The sequence below is a fragment of the Fundulus heteroclitus genome, chromosome 16, assembly GCF_011125445.2.
Source record: "Fundulus heteroclitus isolate FHET01 chromosome 16, MU-UCD_Fhet_4.1, whole genome shotgun sequence".
Lineage (NCBI taxonomy): Eukaryota > Metazoa > Chordata > Actinopteri > Cyprinodontiformes > Fundulidae > Fundulus > Fundulus heteroclitus.
Window position 1 is genome coordinate 23,420,277 of NC_046376.1, and position 17,778 is coordinate 23,438,054.

At 41.3% G+C, this 17,778-nt stretch overlaps 2 protein-coding genes across 3 annotated transcripts; one reads left to right on the forward strand and one right to left on the reverse strand.

The window, feature by feature from the left end:
• Positions 1-1,854: 1,854 nt before the first annotated feature.
• slc25a19 (solute carrier family 25 member 19) lies at positions 1,855-9,274 on the reverse strand. The gene is made up of 7 exons (XM_012872391.3): positions 9,031-9,274; positions 8,635-8,790; positions 8,191-8,346; positions 7,913-8,083; positions 6,214-6,394; positions 4,507-4,637; positions 1,855-4,411 (listed from the first exon to the last, which is right to left on the reverse strand). Exons 2-7 carry the CDS (start codon positions 8,764-8,766, stop codon positions 4,196-4,198), a joined length of 987 nt encoding a protein of 328 aa, XP_012727845.2. The 5' UTR covers positions 8,767-8,790; positions 9,031-9,274; the 3' UTR covers positions 1,855-4,195.
• A 785-nt stretch (positions 9,275-10,059) lies between these two features.
• Positions 10,060-17,764, forward strand: mif4gdb (MIF4G domain containing b). Of its 2 annotated transcripts, XM_036148124.1 has the most exons (7): positions 10,120-10,183; positions 10,532-10,622; positions 10,730-10,855; positions 10,956-11,065; positions 13,108-13,263; positions 14,611-14,703; positions 15,810-17,764. In XM_036148124.1, the coding sequence occupies exons 3-7, from the start codon at positions 10,777-10,779 to the stop codon at positions 16,035-16,037; spliced, it is 666 nt and encodes a 221-aa protein (XP_036004017.1). In that variant the 5' UTR covers positions 10,120-10,183; positions 10,532-10,622; positions 10,730-10,776; the 3' UTR covers positions 16,038-17,764. The 2 variants fall into 2 exon arrangements, with proteins under 2 accessions (XP_012727847.1, XP_036004017.1); XM_012872393.3 differs by lacking the exon at positions 10,532-10,622 and having other exon boundaries at positions 10,060-10,183.
• The last annotated feature ends 14 nt before the right edge of the window (positions 17,765-17,778 follow it).

Sequence of the window (17,778 nt, forward strand, 5' to 3'; positions counted from 1 at the left end):
AAAGATTAAACAAATTGCTTGATACATATATGCGTATATCCATCCATCCATTCATAGTTCACACCCACTTATCTGTAAATGGTCATGGGGGAGGGGTTATTGGGCAAGAAGTAGGGTACACCCTGGAAAGGGTCGCCACAACCATTCATGCACAAACTCACACCTATGAGTAATGTGTTAGGGATAAAATATGGTCAGCACACAATGGGATTAATCCAAAGTCATAGAAAAAGCAAAACTGAAAAACCGATGCAGCAAGCTAGTCCAGTTTGCTGAAATACTATTGCAGCAAAGAAGAATCGGCAAATATTTCTTGCCTGTATGCATGCCTAACAACAACAGGCCAAGCAACCTGGTGGCACTGGGTGGACCTAAACATGATCTCCCAGATATCTTCTAATGGATTTAGGTTAGGGGACTGCAGAGGCCAGTCGGTGGTGCCAAATCCTTCATCATCCAGGAACTGCCTGCACACTCTTGCTACATGAGGCTGGGCATTATCATGTACCAGGAGGAACCCAGGACCAACTGCACCAGTGAAGGATCTAACAATGGGTCAAGATTTCTTCCTGATACCTGATGGCAGTCTCGGCGGCCATTATTTATCCTGTACAAGTCGTTCAATCCCTCCCTGGATATGCCTCCCTAGACCAACCTGCTGTCATCTGTGAAAAGAACAGGGTGCCAACGCTGAACCTGCCATCCCCGGCCTTCTCTGGCAAATGTCAGTTGAGTTCCACAGTGAGTAACCCCCCCTATATTTCTGGTCAGAAACATTAACGGCAGTGGGTCGCTGGAGGTCACAGTGGGACTCTAGCAGTACTCATCCTGCTCCTCCTTGCACAAAGGAGCAGATATGACGACCCTGTCCAGCTCTCCTACAGTACCTGCCTGTTGGAATCTCCATAATTCTGGACTGTACAGGGAGTCACAGCAAACCTTCTGGCTGTGGCGCAAATTGATGTGTCATCCTGGTGGAGTAGGACTGCTTGTGCAACCTCTGTAGAGTCCAGATATCACCTCGTGTGTCCAGTACTGACCCTGACCCTGACCCTGGTCAAATACAAAACTAATGAAAAACAGTCAAAACAAAATGACGAACAGAAAAAAGGTCCGTGGCCTCCATTCTGCTTTTAGGGTCATTGTTTCCCCTTTAGTGCACCTCTTAATTTCATTAACGTCCAAACAGCTGACACTGATTAATGACCACTTTCTATTGTTGAACTGAACAGATCAAAAGCACACCTGCGTGAAATTCAATCTCAGTATGAATACAGCAGAAGAAAAATCTGCAAATATTGCAGCTTTTAAACATGCAAAGCTGATGAAGACGTAGCCAAAAAAAATCTACATCTGTAAATGCAGCAAAGAGCGATTTGATGAGGCAAATGTCGCTTCATGCATGCTCAGTATGAGTGATTGCTGCAAAGCTATGGACAATGCAGACGACTCTCCCTGTGGCTCTGCGCTCTTTCAGGAGGAGTGAATGCTGCTTGTCAAGACTTGATGCAATCTGCTGTGATTCCTTAAATAGGAAACTTTTGGACCCATCTGTCTGGATGATATGATGAACTAACATTGTAAAGTGCCTTGAAATGACATGTGTTGTGAATCAGCGCTATGTCAATAAAATTTTATCAAATTCAATGTGAAAAAAAGAAGACCAGGGGTATGAATACTTCGAGAAGGTACTGCATTAAGTAGGAAATAAAATTAGATTAACATGTACCCATTTATCTCAAATGTTAGAGCAGGTGTATGTCTGCATTATAGAATCAAAGAGATTTTTAATTCTAGTTGTATAAAAATAAATGTGTAGTTTTATATGTTGTAGAATAAAAAAATATATACATGTACATTTTATTTTTATTTATTTAGAAATGAACAACACCTGAGAGTCAAAGCAATGGACAAATGAAACAAGCATTCACAAACCAAAACTGGTCAGTGTTTAATTCAAGACAACCCAAATAGTTAAACCTCAAGGTTCCATTTGGGTTTGCCATTACATATCATTTATAAGAAAAATAAATATGAAATGTTTAAATGGATCCATTTGCACATGATCTGTGTGTAAATCCAGGACAAACATCCGGCAAAACTCCCAAAAATATACAAGGTAACAGCAAAGAAAAAGGACAAAGTTTTATTGTGAAGTGTATCCAATGAACACATCCACCACATGTAAACCTTAAAGTTCCTGTACGACTGATAAATCCCTGTAAGTGGATACTTCTATACTTTCAATCAATGATCAATAAGTGCGTTGAGGGAGTGGGAGTGGGGTGAAGTCGACCCGACGTTGTTACTCCTCTGATCCATTCTGGGCCACGGAGCAGAAACGGCCACGAGATGAAAGTGTAAAACACGATCACAGAACATGTGAGACATGGTGACACGACGCAAACAAAATACAGAGGCACCACCGGAACAAGAGGGAGTACAAAGCAGAGCAGCAACATGAGATAAACCCCCAGAGTCCATCTAATGTGAGGAACACAGTGCTAGCTCTACATATTGGACTTGGTAAATGTGCAAACTTTAAATCTCAAGGATATTCCTTTAGCGGAGGAAGAAAAAAAAAAGTCCTATGTTAAGAAATCAATGATGATGAAATTATTTAGGCTGATCAGACTTTCTAGGAACTTCTAGTTAGTAGTCAAAAGATTTTCCATTTCCTGGAGCATAAATATGACACACCACAGCTGAGGATACCTTTTAGCCACTGGACAATTATATATATTTGAAAGAACATCCCAACCACTGTTAAGTGTGGTAGAGGATCTGTGATGCTCTGGCATATTTGAAGTTCAATTCAAATTTCATGGCAAAAACTCACGAAAACTGAAAATGGGCCATTGGCTGTCTTTTAACATACGGCCAAATCAGCACATATAATGATCCCCAGCTTGAACATCGTCCGTGTCCTCAAACGTAAATCCTATAGGAACCTTGTGGGATGAACTGAAGAGAGTAGAGCATAACAAAAGGACCCATGACTTAACAAAGGACCCAGGAATCAGGATGTTTTAGAGAGATTGTGCAAAGAGTATTCAACGCAACAGCAATAATAATTTATTTATCTTTTACACATCTTTATCAGGAGTTTCAACAAATGTGAAAAACACCGCGTGTTGTTCAGCAGAAGCTGTCACCGTTAATACGCTTAGGATGGCACTCAACTATTTTGCAAGTATTTCAAGGACTGAATTTATTCGGACACCCAGCATAAAGATGGCGACGGAGTTCAAATGTATATTATTTGGTAGAAAAAGCTAAAATGAGCATCTGAGTGGTGGCATCACAACTCAACACTGTTGCTATCTCAATTGACAGGCGCTCAATACAGCAAGTGAGGGTGACCAGAGAGAGAAAAAAAAAATGCTTTTTAGACGAATTAGGCAGCATTGTGCAATTTCCTGGTACGTAGGACATCTAGGACACCTGTTAATTGTAGCAGAAGACAACCTAGTCTCATGTCTACTGAAAACGTGACCCCCATCAAACTCTATTCACGGCGGAAGATGCACAGTGATGTGTCCAGCAGGCGTTCACTGGGTCTGATGAGCTGTGCTTATGCTTTCTACGGACCGACGCTGCATGCCACACATTTTGTGGCCAACAATGCCTTCTGACGACCATCTTAGACTGGTGAAATAGCGGTCGCATGTGCCTGCATGTGTGACAAAAACGACTTAAAAACTCAAGCGTTTCTTCCAAATGTCTAACTTGCTGCCGAATCTTTGGTGACTAATTGAATTTTCAGGAAAAGTGATCATAGTGAGGCCACCCCCTAGTGGACCTAAAGAGGTCTCCCCATTATCTTGATGTGGTTTGAACAATTATTTTAAGTGAAAAATGTTTAAAAGAACCTTTTCAAACACCACCAGGTGACGATAGATTATCTATGGAATCTCATTAATAAGACAGAAATGAACTTTGTTGTTTTAAGATATAAGCTAGATAAAAAAAATATTAAATAAATAAAGACTTCCTCGGTACTCTACACATAACTGAATAAATTTCAACAAATAAAATGCAACATAGAATTTTATATGGTTACTATTCCCCTTTAACATAAGTGGACACCCACAGAAACCCAACCAGCATCCCAGTTCAGAAATGTGTTCAGTGCAACGCGGCATTAGTGCATTTTTAACGTGTGACCGCCTCGTTTTCTCGGTGTTCTCATGCATCATCTTTCCTTTTTGCCTCCACTGAGGCCATCTGCTCTCCGTTTGTCCTTGACGTTGGAAATGACGTTGAGGAAGAACTCGTACCAGAAGAAAGTGAAGCCCGTGGACAGAGCGGCCTTGAGAAGGCTGGGGGAGAGGCCCTTAAAGAAGCCGCGGACACCTTCCTCTCTGGCTATTTGGACCGCGCAGTCTATCAGGCCTCTGTAGGTCCGCACCTGGACGGCAGAAACGGGGGACAACGCCGACTCATGAGGCAGAGTTGTTGTTTTTTCGGCTTCAATGGTATGAAAGGTGCGGCAGAGGGGCTTACCTCTCCGAAGTGAGCTCGCGCTTCCTCAAAGCCCCCCACCTGCAGCCTCTTTTTGAACAGATCAAAGGGGTATGTGAGGGTTTTACTGATCATTCCGGCTCCGCTGCCGCAGATCAGGCTTCTCACGTTTCCTTTAGAAGAAGGGACACACAAAAAAGCAGTGTAAAGATAAAAAGCTAAAACTAACATGGCTTAGCAGAGGCTGACATCGGTTTCTGAAAAGGATTTAAGTAAGTGTTTGCACCGTAAAAAAAAAAATGTAACCACAGAAATGTGAACCTACTGAGAGCATGTCCTGGTTCTGTGCTGTCAGGGTTTTTCTTTTGCATGAACTGCTGCAATATTGCAGCAAAGAACAGAGGTGATCAGCCTGTAGCCTTGCTGAGGAGTTAGAAAAGTCCAGGTTGCTCTAATAAAAGCCTTCAGCTCATCTGCAGTCACGGTTCATGTTTCATTAATCCTCCCTCTTGAAAATACTAAATTCTCTATGCGGCTCAGGTCAGGTGAATGTGCTGGCCAATAGAACACAACAATACCAAGATCACAGAAAGCACATATTGGTTCTTTGATAGCATGAAGTCCTGTGGAAGTTCCCGGTAGATGGCTGGACTGACTGGACTTGATGAAACAGAGTGGACCAACGGCAGCAGATAGTATGGCTCCCCACATCATCACTGACCGTGGAAACGTCACACTGGAGCTCGGGAAACTTCTGAGCCTCCCGACTCTGATTTCCAGTATCTGGTTCATTGATTTCTAAATTAAAAGCTACATTTACTTCCATCTGAAAGGGACCAATAATCAACAGTCCAGCAGTTTTTGTCCTCCGCCCAGGTAAGACACTTCTGATGTCATTTCTGGTTCAGAAGTGGTCTAACACAGGGAATATGACAGTTTGTAGCCTCTGCCCTAAATACATCTGTGAGGTGGAGCCACCTTACATTTACATAGAACCTTACACATAGTTTTGCATCCCAATCCCCTCAAGGCTGTGTTCATACCAGTTACTTGTGTGTGTTTTTCCACCACACTTTTTCCCTCCACTTAACTTTCCAATAAGACGTTTAGGTGCAACACTTTGCAGACAGCTGTACGTCTGCTCCTACATTAGCTTAGCATACAGAGGAGCACATGAACTTAACGGACTGAAGCTTCCCATTGTTTACACTTCACCACCATGCTGGACAGCTGGACATGAAGCGTTTATGGTAGTAACCTGCATAGCTTCAGACAAATGTAGCTCTGCAGATTGTAACCAGACATTTGCCTCGTCTACTCTTTATTTATATTTTCTAAGAAGTCTCAGGTTTGTGGTGCAACAAGCAAACATCCACTGAGATCTACTCTCACTGAAGTTCTGTCACTTTAAGGTAATCAGGCATCTCCTAGTTAGATTATCAGCATTTCAAATGATGCAGTAGAAATGTACTTTTTTTTTTTTTAACCACAATTCATGAGTGTTATTTCCTGGCTGGTTCCTATCTTAGGCGATCATACTGCAATTTGTGTGATACTGCTAGGTGATTTTTTTATGTTCCCTGAATAACCAAATTACAGAGTTTGATAGGAAAGTTGCACAAATACAGATGCACTTTTTTAAATATTCTTCAGAGTTTCAATACTTTTGCTGATCCAAAATCTCGGCATACTTCCTCATCCCAGGATTGCCAAGCGAAGCCCAACAAACCCTGTAGGCTTTTCGCTTACCTCCTGAATCTCTGGATTTAGGTGGAGGAACCAACAGCTGTTTAAAGACATTGTAGAAGGAGAACTGCAGTCCGGCGTAAGGAAACACCGCCACCAGGGTTGGAGAGAGGCCGCGGTAAAACGCCAATGGTCCCTCGGAGCGCCACATCGTGGACACGGCGTAGCGCAAGTTACTGTACACCTGAGAGGACAGGAGAGGGGTTTCACATCCCAGCCTAACAATGCTGGACATACATGACCAAAAAGAGTTAAAATGAGATAAAACTTTCAATAGAATTGATACATTATTGTGTGTTTTATTATTATTATTATTATTATTATTATTATTATTATTATTATTATTATTATTATTATTATTATTATTATTATTATTATTATTATTATGTTTCCTGTCTTGGAAATGAATACATCTATTCCTGGATGGTAATCTGGGGATGGTAGGTAAAATAGGAAAGGACAATTCAATTCTAAGTAAAAAAAACAACAACAACTAAGCTATGGAAATCAGCTTATGTTTAAATATTTCAGCCTAATTTAGCTTTCTTGTAAGCGAATGGAAAAAGCCAAGTAGCCTTTTGTCAGTCAGCAAGTGTTAAATAATCCTCTGCATCGCTGCAAACTCGCCAAAATGAAGCAGCTTGTTAAAAACAAACCATAATAACAGTGAATAAAGCCTTTTATCAGACTGCCTGTAGAACTATTGTGGTCTATGCCATGCTGGGATTCACTGTACTGCTGAATTTTTCATTTAGAAAACCGAGCTTTATCCGCGAGTCACCTGATGCTTACTACACTGTTGAGGACGTGACTGATCATAAAACCCGTTATCATCAGTCGTGTGTTTGTTTTTATTTATTTATTATTTATTTTTTGCCAGAGTCCCCGCATCATCTCAGGCATTTTTTAACAAGCCCTTAAACCACAGGGAGTAGCGGTTTAGAAAGTGTCCCCTTTAAAACCTTAAGCTGCCTAATGGCCCATTCCTAATTTCAACACATACTGCAGCGACTAACAAAACCCAAACATAAACCCACAAACATCTGGGAACACCTGTCAAACACGGTGATAGAGGAATAAATAGATGGGCTTCTGAAGTCCTGGGCCCCTTAAAGCCAATAATGAAACACACTACACTGCAAAAACAAAACTAAAAATAAGTCCAATTTTCTTGAAATTAGTGCATTTATACTTGATTTTAGCATGTAAATAAGATGATTTGCCAATGGAATGAAATTTTTACACTTAAAATAGGAACAACTCATCTCTATCATCTTATTTCAAATGCAGGATGTCTAATTATCTTATTTTAGGGGTGAAAATACTCATTCCATTGGCATATCATCTTATTTACCTGCTAAAATCAAGGATAAATGAACTAATTTCAAGAAAATTTGACTTATTTTTAGTTCTGTTTTTGCAGTTGGCAAATAAAACGACTTATATACCCAGCACAGCAAAGAGAATATTAATTATTTTTTAACCAAACCGCATAGCTTTTGTTAAATTTACAGTGAAGCATGAGGGACCAGATGTTTGTTTATATTAATATGATGTCAAAAATCTTTGAACCTAAAGAGAGAGAAGCTAATTTTAGTGATTACTAACATGTATGACTTAACTGTTAACTCAATAGAAAAGATGTTGATGAAACAAACAATCTTATGTGACAGCTGCAGCAGAAAGTAGCGCAACATCCCACCTTGGGTTCTCCCTGAGCTGCAAAGCGTGTCCTCAGTGTGTCCAGAGGCTGGCAGGCTACTGTGGCGGAGCAGGCCGCCAAGCCGCCGCAGAGAAAATGAACTCCTGGTGTCTGGCTGTCATATGGTGTCGACTTGTGAACCAGCTCGGTCAGAAACTCAAAACTGACAAACTGCGAATCACAAAACACACAGCCAGTTGGGGACTTTCTACTTATGGGAAAAACGTGCGTTTCAAAAGGCGCGTCCACGTGCCGCTTCCCCCATTCCGAATATTTACCTGGACGGCTCCGTAGCAGATAGAGAGGAGCTGTGCTGGAATGTGACCTTTCCAGAAAGCAGAGAGGCCCTCCTCTGTGTAAATTCTTTGGGACGCCTGAAATATTCCCCGATATTTTCCATCAGGTCTTCGTGAAGACACGCGCTCTATCTGCAGCTGAGGGTGGAAAAGGCTGCTGATGAGCATATGTGACGTGCACGACTTAACCACATCACCTGGAACAAAATTTAGATGATAACATTGCACATTTATTCGACCCATCACATCCTTCCAGGAGGGAAAGAACACCTAATTAACCCTCATGATCACAGTCCTTTGTGAATGGAGCTGTATTAGGAAGTAATCAAAATGCAGTGGATCGCATCTTTAACACTCCTCCTCTGCCACCACCTGGAAGCAGCAGTCATATCACACAACCAGGACCTTACACTGTCGAATCATTACCTGAAATCTGATTTTAATGACATCAAATGGGCTGATGAGTGCTCTGGTGACCATCCCACCAGCTGAACCAGCCAGGGCTGCATCCTTGGGGGCAGGTGCTGCCCTCTGAGCCCTGGGGTCATATCCAACCATGTCTCCGCAGCACTGTTATTCTTGCTTGGCAGAGGAAAACGACACTATTTAATGTGTGCATAGTTTATTTTACAACACAATTGCACGTTGTTTTGCTGCGCAAGGGATTAACAGTGACAATATGCTTTGAAATTGTTCTAAAATATAAGAACAACAAAGTCGCCATGTGGAGCACATGGAGGGGAAACTTGGGTCAAGCTAAGCTAGGCTCACAACAGATCAGCTGTTCAGGTTACTTCAATAAGAAAGTTAGACAGATTTTACCTTATAATGAAACTCCTTCATTAATGTAACAGCTGACATCCAGCACAACTTCAACACCAAAGAGACAGCAGAGGTAGTCGGCTAACCTCGAACTACCAAAACGCTTCCGGTTAGTAAAACGGCGCATGCGCTGTATTTCAAAGCTAAACTATCACGACAAGATGATGTAGCTCATATCTAGACAGAGTAGCCCGTTAGCCGTTCCTCAAATCGGAAGCTATAATCAGAACCCAAACTGAGCGTCGTACAAAGTTACCGTTTATACAATCAAGGGGTTTTCTGATTATTGTAACAAAACAGCCACACCCAAGGTGGGTTACGTTCTTTATTTTGATGCGAGGAACAGAAGTCACGTGGAAAAACAGACGCATTGAGCTTCCGGTTATCCAACAGTGTTGGAAAACAGTGCAAGATAGTTCTGTTCCACTTAAAAAAAAAAAAAAAAAAAGTATATATATATATATATATATATATATATATATATATATATATATATATATATATATATATATATATATATATATTATTATTATTATTATTAGTAGTAGTAGTAGTAGTAGTAGTAGTAGTAGTAGTAGTAGTAACTAAATAAATAAATGTTCACATTTGAGAGTTGAAACACTTGAAACACAATATATATATAAAAAAATATAAAACATTTATTTTCATATGTCATTGATTCTTTTAGAGCTATTTTAGTAAGTTCCAGGGTGAGTAACTATTATTTAGTTAGAGGTATTTAAATAGTAATAATAATAACAATAATAATAATAATAATAATAATAATAATAATAATAATAATAATAATAATAATAATAATAATAATAATAATAATATGTGCAATTGCATAGGTTAACCTCAAAGTTCACGATATTTTCATGTATAATCACGCATAAAAATAGGAACATACTGCTGGTGCCTCTTTTATTTGGGTTACCCATCTTTCAAATGCACTTGATCTTGGTGAACTTGCCACTCAGAAAATGGCGCCTCGCTGACGTACTGTTTCCAACGGACACCAAAGCCGACGCAGCAGGAACGCCTCCATGTCCGTGGGAAGAAGGGACAGGGACTCATCTTGAGGTCAGTAGTTGATCTCCGGAGAACCGTGTCGATGGAAGTCTCCTCTCTCTGATTCAGGTGGTATGACCAGGTTAGATGCGTTAATTTTCTCTCAAACTCTGTTATTTAAAAAATCATTTGAACGGCGAATTATCGCAGCCGCTCGATGTAGTCCAGGTTTATTGCAATTGGGTGCTTTGTGGAGGTTTCGTTGCGATTTAAAGCTGATTTCCTTTCTCGACATTAGCAAGGCGCAGCTCACCCAAAGCACTGAGGCTGGTAAAGTGTTTATTAACGAGGAAACAGCCACAACTATTTCTTTGAGTACAATCGATTTATCATGGTAGTGGGAAAAAAACTGTGCTGGAATATAATTTAGAGATGCTTCGGCTCATATTAATGTCGTTTTGTGCCGGCTATTTTTGCATCCTGTATTCAGGCAAGTTCCAGCTGAGCAGAAATCGCCTAAATCCCTCCTGTCCCGCAGCAGCGAGTGGAGCAGCCAGTTTGATGACTCTACAGGATTTAGGGTTTAGCTGTGCCGGGGGGTTCTGGCTCTGAAAGAGTGCCATTGTGCATTGGGAAAAAAAAAAAAAAAAAAGACCTGTTGCATTAACCCTGTCTGATCTCTTCACAGAGTGAAAAGCTCCCAGCCAGGTGTCATTTTGGACCTCAGCATCTATAATGGAAAACTCCAGCGAGGACTACAAGATCCAGTCATTCGACATGGATACACAGAAACTGCTAAAAACAGCCTTGAAAGGTAAACAATGTGCTTTGAAATACTAATAAGAATTGTAAAATGGGTGGATGAAAAATTACACTCTGCCAGCATGTCTTAAAAGCCCACTTCTCTCTTACAGATCCAGGTTCTGTGAACCTGGAGAAGGTGTCCAACGTCCTCGTGGACCAGTCGTTGAAGGACCCCTTTTTCAGCAAGGAGGCCGGCCGCATCTGCTTCACAATCGTGCAGGTCAGAACTGATGGCACTCCGGTTTACTGTCCCACATTTTGTCCCAAAGTATTTGGTCCCGTTATAACCGCACACTTTTAGGGCGTCTCATTGTGTCAGAGATCGACCCAAAGCAGAATATGGCAATGAAGTGGACGGAAAAGGATAATAGAGTCCACCTGCGTTAGAGGACATTAGTGGACAGACAGCGTAGAGTTAGGTTATTAAACATTATAATGCCGCGCTTAGCATTTGTGCGACCCCCCCCCCCCCTTATCGGAAATGGACACCATATGTCACGATTGCAGTTCCGCCAAGTCACGCCCGTCCACCTGAACCGACAGGTGGACACGAAGACCGTTCATTTAAAAAGCAGCCAAAAGGCGCACGGTGGCTCTGGAGGAGCTGCAGAGATCCAGCCTCGGGAGGGGAAGGTCTGCTGACAGGAGAGTTCCCCCGTTGTCAGGGTTCCTTCCACGGTCTTGAAAAGTATGAAAAAGTTTGAAAAATGTGATTTATGATTTTTTTTTTCTTTCACACCAAGTTTGGATAAGAATGGGAAAAATAAAGGTAAACCATAAAAATGAAAAGTTGAATTTCCAGACGATATTGGTGAATATGATGGTGTGTGTTGGGGTTACTTCCCTTCGTCACTGATTTTTCAGGTTAAAGCTCTAACGCAGGTTTTTCTGACGCTACGTTCACCCTGCAGGGAAATGCGACCCGTGTTCGTCTTTATCACTGCAGTGTAAACGGCCCGATTCCGATCTTTTCACCCCCAAAAAAATCAGATTTGTGCCACTTCGGCTACGTTCAAACTGCAGCCTGAAGTGACCCAATTCCGATTTTTTTTTTGCCCATATGTGACCTGTATCTGATCTTTTTATGACAGTCTGAACAACACAAATCAGATTTTTTCAAATGCGACCCAGGCCACTTGGATATGTGGTCCTGAATCCGATACGTATCTGATCTTTTCAAATGCGACCTGTGTCTGTACGGCCGGGTCGCATTTATCCGACCTGTACGTCACCGATACTCGACAAACGTCACTATTCTGCTTCCTGCTATGCAGAAGCGGGAAGAAAGACGACACCCATAGCGGACTACAATGAGAAGAGCAGTCAATGGACGGAAAGCTCCGGTTAGAAAATAAATGAATGACCGCAAAATGCGCGCCAGCATTATAATCCATGTTTACTTCCGCAAACACTGAGGACGCTTGCTATGTGTGACGTCATCATGTCCTCGAGTGCGCACGTGGGACACTTAGGTTGAACGCATTCAGTTCACACAGGAGATCACATACAAGTCGCATATATTTGGAAATGTGAACGACCACGCAAAAACATCCGATTTCACAAAAAAATCGGAATTGAGCATTAAGACCTGCAGTGTGAACGTAGCCTTCCATGTGTGGTACTAATTCGGATTCGTATCGGATTTTTTTCAAAGCGTTCGCTGTCTGAACGGTCTTGTCGCATTTTATCCGAATTTCACGTCACTCTCCAGTCTCACACTACACATCCACACACAGTGGTAGCAGTTAGAGCTCCATAGAAGACAATTAATAGCTCTGCTGCTTTCTTCTTACCTTCGTCTTGCTATGATGTGGTCTTAATATTTTTTTTTTCCTATTATTTCTTTAACAAAACATTATTGAACACTTCCAGAAACCATTACCACAAACCAACAGCACGCTGCTCTGTGACGTCTCCTGTTATCTGCTTTGCGGTCTTGAACCGTTCAGACCGCATTTAATAGTAGTATGAACGGCCACCTAAAAAAAAAAAAATCAGATTTCAGCAAAAGAATGGGGATTGAGCATCAAGAGCCGCAGTGTGAACCTAGCCTTGGTTTGCAGAAAACAAATGCTATAGAATTGACTCAGGTGGGCCCGTCGAATATCCGTGCAGCATACTGGCAAAAACAGTCCGTGATCTTCCTTCCCCTTCAGAATAATGCACCAATTTGTTCCGCTCTCCAAACAAAACCTCCATAAAATACAGAAAAAAACTTCATCAAGGCGATATATTTCCTCTCCCGGTTCCTCTTTTTTCTAGGCGGAGGCCAAGCAAAACAACGGCGCCGTGTTTAGGAGGCACCTGCTGAACCGCCTGCAGCAGGAGTTCAAGCAGCGCGAGGAGACCAGGAAGCGCTCGCTGCAGGAGTGGGTCTGCTACGTCACCTTCATCTGCAACATCTTCGACTACCTCAAGGTGGGAGCCGCGGGCGTTTTTACTAGGGCTGGGTATCATCTAGGATGAGCCGATTCGATACGATTCTCGATACACAGCTCACGATACGATACGATTCTCGATACATAGCTCAGCTTGATTTGATTCCAATATCGATATTTATTACTTTGAATTAATGCTCAGTGATTCAATCACCAAAATCAGCCAAATATTATGTTTATGTTCTATTTATTGATCACAGACATATTAACAGGAAAATAAAGTGCATTTGCTTCAATGCATTTAACGTGTCACAGAAACCAAAAATGTGCCCAAACATCTGATTTTAGGGACAAAGGAGCTTCTAAAATCCTGTCGGCCGTTCCACAAATTCGTCTCACTCGCTCTCCTTCGCTGTGAACTGTAATGGTTGCGCTGTAATAACGCCCCCTAGGGTCTTCGGTTCTCCACAATCACTATCAAGCTATTTCTGGATAATGTTCACCTAAACTAGTGCACTTTCACATCTCCCACAGGTGCTGGGTCCCAGGTATTAAGTGTTCACTTATATACAGTAATCTTGTAATTTATTTATTTATTTATTTATGTTCTTTCACTTTCTTTTTTCAAATATCACATTACACATGTCAGCTTACATAATAATATATATGATTTAGCAATGGCATCTAGGTGTTATTCGAGTGTATCTGTTGCTTTATGTCTGTTGGTTGTGCTGTTCTTTTTGTGTCTCTTTCCAGGTGATGGAGCAGACAGAGGACATTTTATCATTCTCTTCCTTTTATCTCCTCTTTCTTTCACCTCTACTCTTTTTTTTCTGTTCTTTCACTTTTTGTTCTTCCTTTACTCTCCCATTGTCATGTCCATATAATTTGAAATTCTCCTTGCAGGAATCATAATAAAGCTATTTACATGCATAAATCAAGTGGAGCACTATGGCGAAAGCCGTTTGCTCCACTTGTAAAAGCAAAATCTGTCGAGCTCTATCTGGCATTGAGACATCAATTCCTATTGCCATAGTGCTAGACAGGACACTGGGGAAAAAAAAAAAAAAAAAAAAAAACGCCCCCTAGAGGTTGGGAGGTATATCGATATTGAAAGCCAGAATATCGATATTAAATCGTTTTTAAAGATATCGATATTAATCTTTATATCGATTTTTATGCACAGCCCTAGTTTTTACCACGGCTGCGCTGCGACTCCTTTAGAAGACGCTCAGATTTTCGCTCTCTGGCCTTAGTTTGCCGATCGCTGTCGCCTTTCGGAGCAGATTCCCTCATTTAGCTCCAGCGACGTTCCCGGTGATGACTACGTTCACGTTGCTTAGAAATCTAGAGGTGTATATGTGGACATGTGTGTGTGCGGTTTCAGGTGAACAACATGCCGATGGTGGCCCTGGTCCCTCCTGTGTACGACTGTCTGGTGAGGCTGGCCCAACCGGACGCTCTTCTGAACGAGGAAGAGGTTAGGTGACCATCATGTGTTTAAAATCAAAGTAGCTCTTAATCTGGGTCGTTTTTTTTTCTTGTTTTGGCCTAAATTTGACACCATATTTATCATTTCTTAAGCAGATTAACGTTCATATCTAGACCATTACCGCTCCACCTGGACGGTGTTTGGCATATCTTCTGTAAAACAGTGCTCAACAAAAAGGGAACTAAAAGTAAGTGGAATTTTCTTGAAATTAGGGTGTTTGTCATTGATTTGAGCAGGTAATTAAGATTATCTGCCAATGTAATGAGTATTTTGACCCCTAAAACAAGACAGTTAGATATACTGCACTTAGAATAAGATGATAGAGATGAGTTGTTCCTGTTTTAAGTGCAAAGGTCTTATTCCATTGGCAAATTACCTTATTTACCTGATAAAATCAAGGAAAATGCAGTCATTTCAAGAACATTTTACTTACTTTTAATTCCCTTTTTGTAGTGTGGGTGGATATGTGGGAAAGCGCTTCATCATATTCCAGCACTTTGCTAAGTTTACACTATCTTCTACATTCTTTGTCCCCCTCCCAGGGGAGACGTGGAAAAGTCCTTAAAACAAACGTCTGTTCCAACGTCTTATTGCAGTGGGATCATCTCACCAGGGACGCATTTAGAAGAACCCATCCTTTAATTTAAGTTTATTTGTGTCTCCGTCAGCCGCTTCTATGTGGATCTGACCAAACGTTTGGGCTCATTATCCTGCTGAATTACCCAGTGACGTCTACTTTTTACTTTTATTAACAGAGGCCAGCTGATTTCATCTGTAAGATCTCCTGGGATTTCAAAGAGCTCATGATGCTCTGCACTCGAGCAGGGTGGCAGAGTAGAAAAATAGGCCCACAGCATCACAGGTCCTCCGCCGTACTTGCCAGAGAGTGGCGGAGTGGCACGGTGTAAAATCTGATATCTGTAATTGCAAACAAAGGTTTCTGTACCAAATATTAATCTGATGTATCAAATAGTTCAAGAATCTTTTATTGTCATTTGTTTGTTTTTGTTTTTTCCACACATTAGAGCGTGCAGGTAACAGTAAGTAGCCCGTCCGCAGCCCAAACCTGTCTCTCCTCTCCCGTTCCTCGGCAGGTGGACTGCCTGGTGCTGCAGCTGCATCGCATCGGGGAGCAGCTGGAGAAGGTGAACGGCCAGCGGATGGACGAGCTCTTCTTCCTGCTGCGGGACGGCTTCCTCCTGCAGGAGGGCCTCACCTCCATGGCCCGCCTCCTGCTGCTGGAGATCCTGGAGTTCCGGGCCGGCGGCTGGATGCTCAGCAGCACCGCCCACAAGTACTACTACAGCGAAATCTCCGAGTGAGAGAGGGCCGCTGAGCCGTCCGAAACCCGCGGACACTTTTCCCTTTAGCCGCCGCCGATTATTATACCAGCAGCTTGATGGTGGGAGGAGACGGGAGTCAGAGAGACTTTGATTTGTGCTGCGTGGTTTCCTGCGTTTGATCAAGGCTGACGTGGGATGGCTGTGGAATGTGCAATAGTTGACCAGAGGTTTTAGTTGTTAAGGTTTTCTCCTGCGTTCGGACAAACTTTGGTCTAAGTTGATTTTAGTTTGGATCAAAAACCTAGAAGCTCAGCGTTTTCCGACACTTTTTGCATTCCTGCTTTGTAGGAAGGTTTCCTCTTTAGTTTACCAAGTTTTTGAGTCAAAACGGAGACATTCCAGTTCGATTCAGACTGATTTAATAGTTGCTTTACTTTTATATTATCACTATTATTATTGTAACGTATTGGATCATTTGCAGAGCTCAAGACATTTCCTGTGTGAAGTTATAAAAGTTTTTACATGATTTTAGTTGCTGTTAAGAAGCAGGATTCTTAACATTTGATGAGAGGCCGGTTTGTCTCTGTTCAGGGATGCGATTTTTTTATTTCTTGTTCCTTCTCGTCACGGCTTCAGTTCAAAGACCAAAATTTTTTTTATATGTATATCAAAGATGTTAAATGTTTTGGAGGAATATTTGTTTTAAAGAAGTGGTGCCAACCCAACCAGAGCACGATGCTGTATATATTTGGTACACCTTAATAAGGCCTAAAGGGTTCTAACAAGTCAGGGCGGGACCAAGAAGCAAACAGCCCAGGGTGTCCTGCCCTCAGAACTTAGACCGCACGTAATTACCAGTCAGGCTTTTACAGGCCGGCACTGACGTCTACTTTTCTTCTGTTTTGTTGCCAAGAACTATAACGCTTCAAAACTCAGTTTTGTTTCCGTTCTGGAGTTTGCCAGAAAAGTTGACCTTGAAAGACAAAAGTGCTAGTTTTCAATTAAACAGAATATTTCAAGATTTATATATATATATATATATATATATATATATATATATATATATATATATATATATATATGTCCCGTTTATATAGCCAAGCACATGCCTGCTACCGTTATCTGGTTTAATTAAGCAAAAAACAAAGTGAATCAAGGAAAATATAATTTTAAGGTGTGTTTATAGATGTTTAGGGTTCACCTTCAGATCTTTTGCCATCTGCTGACTTATCCTGACGCCTCAATCCAAGCATCAGGATGTTGTTTTACCAGCAGACCACTGCTTAAAACTGAATCTTTTTTTTAATTATGGTATATTTGGTCATATTGCTGAACTGAGCTGATAGGCAACTTTTTTTTTTTTTTGTTGTCTCAGTCCAGCTATACCTACAACTGTAACATTTGACCAAGTTATGCCTGAAGAACGATGCATAAAGAGTTTGACCCATTGTGATTTATTTAAGAGGAGTTGGATTGGAAGCTCTGAACCTACATTTTCAAGTCGTTGTTTAAAATCACTTGAGCTTAAAGGGGTTCAGGACCAGAACCTGCTTTGTTTTTTGCATTAAATTTCAAAGGTTTCTGGTTTATTTGGAAATAAGCAAGCCTGAATGTCGGGAACGGAGATCATTTAAACCCATCGAGAACAGTCGCAGACCTGAAAGCTGTTTGTTTTGATATTTTACTACAAAGCGGCAATACTTTTACATCTGTTTCTGTTTTTCTACTGTTGGACAGCATATTAAATGCGTTTGTTTTAAATAAAATTTTGTTTTAAATA

What these genes read in the sequence shown, in the direction of transcription:
- slc25a19 (XM_012872391.3), bottom strand. Translation starts at nt 8,766, where the DNA reads ATGGTTGGATATGACCCCAGGGCTCAGAGGGCAGCACCTGCCCCCAAG. An exon ending in TCATTAAAATCAGATTTCAG is followed by an intron (nt 8,347 to 8,634) that starts GTAATGATTCGA and finishes TTCCACCCTCAG; the next exon opens with CTGCAGATAGAGCGCGTGTC. An exon ending in CGCGAGCTCACTTCGGAGAG is followed by an intron (nt 4,412 to 4,506) that starts GTAAGCCCCTCT and finishes TCTGCCGTCCAG; the next exon opens with GTGCGGACCTACAGAGGCCT.
- mif4gdb (XM_012872393.3), top strand. Translation starts at nt 10,777, where the DNA reads ATGGAAAACTCCAGCGAGGACTACAAGATCCAGTCATTCGACATGGAT. An exon ending in TCTGCTTCACAATCGTGCAG is followed by an intron (nt 11,066 to 13,107) that starts GTCAGAACTGAT and finishes TCTTTTTTCTAG; the next exon opens with GCGGAGGCCAAGCAAAACAA. An exon ending in CTCTTCTGAACGAGGAAGAG is followed by an intron (nt 14,704 to 15,809) that starts GTTAGGTGACCA and finishes GTTCCTCGGCAG; the next exon opens with GTGGACTGCCTGGTGCTGCA.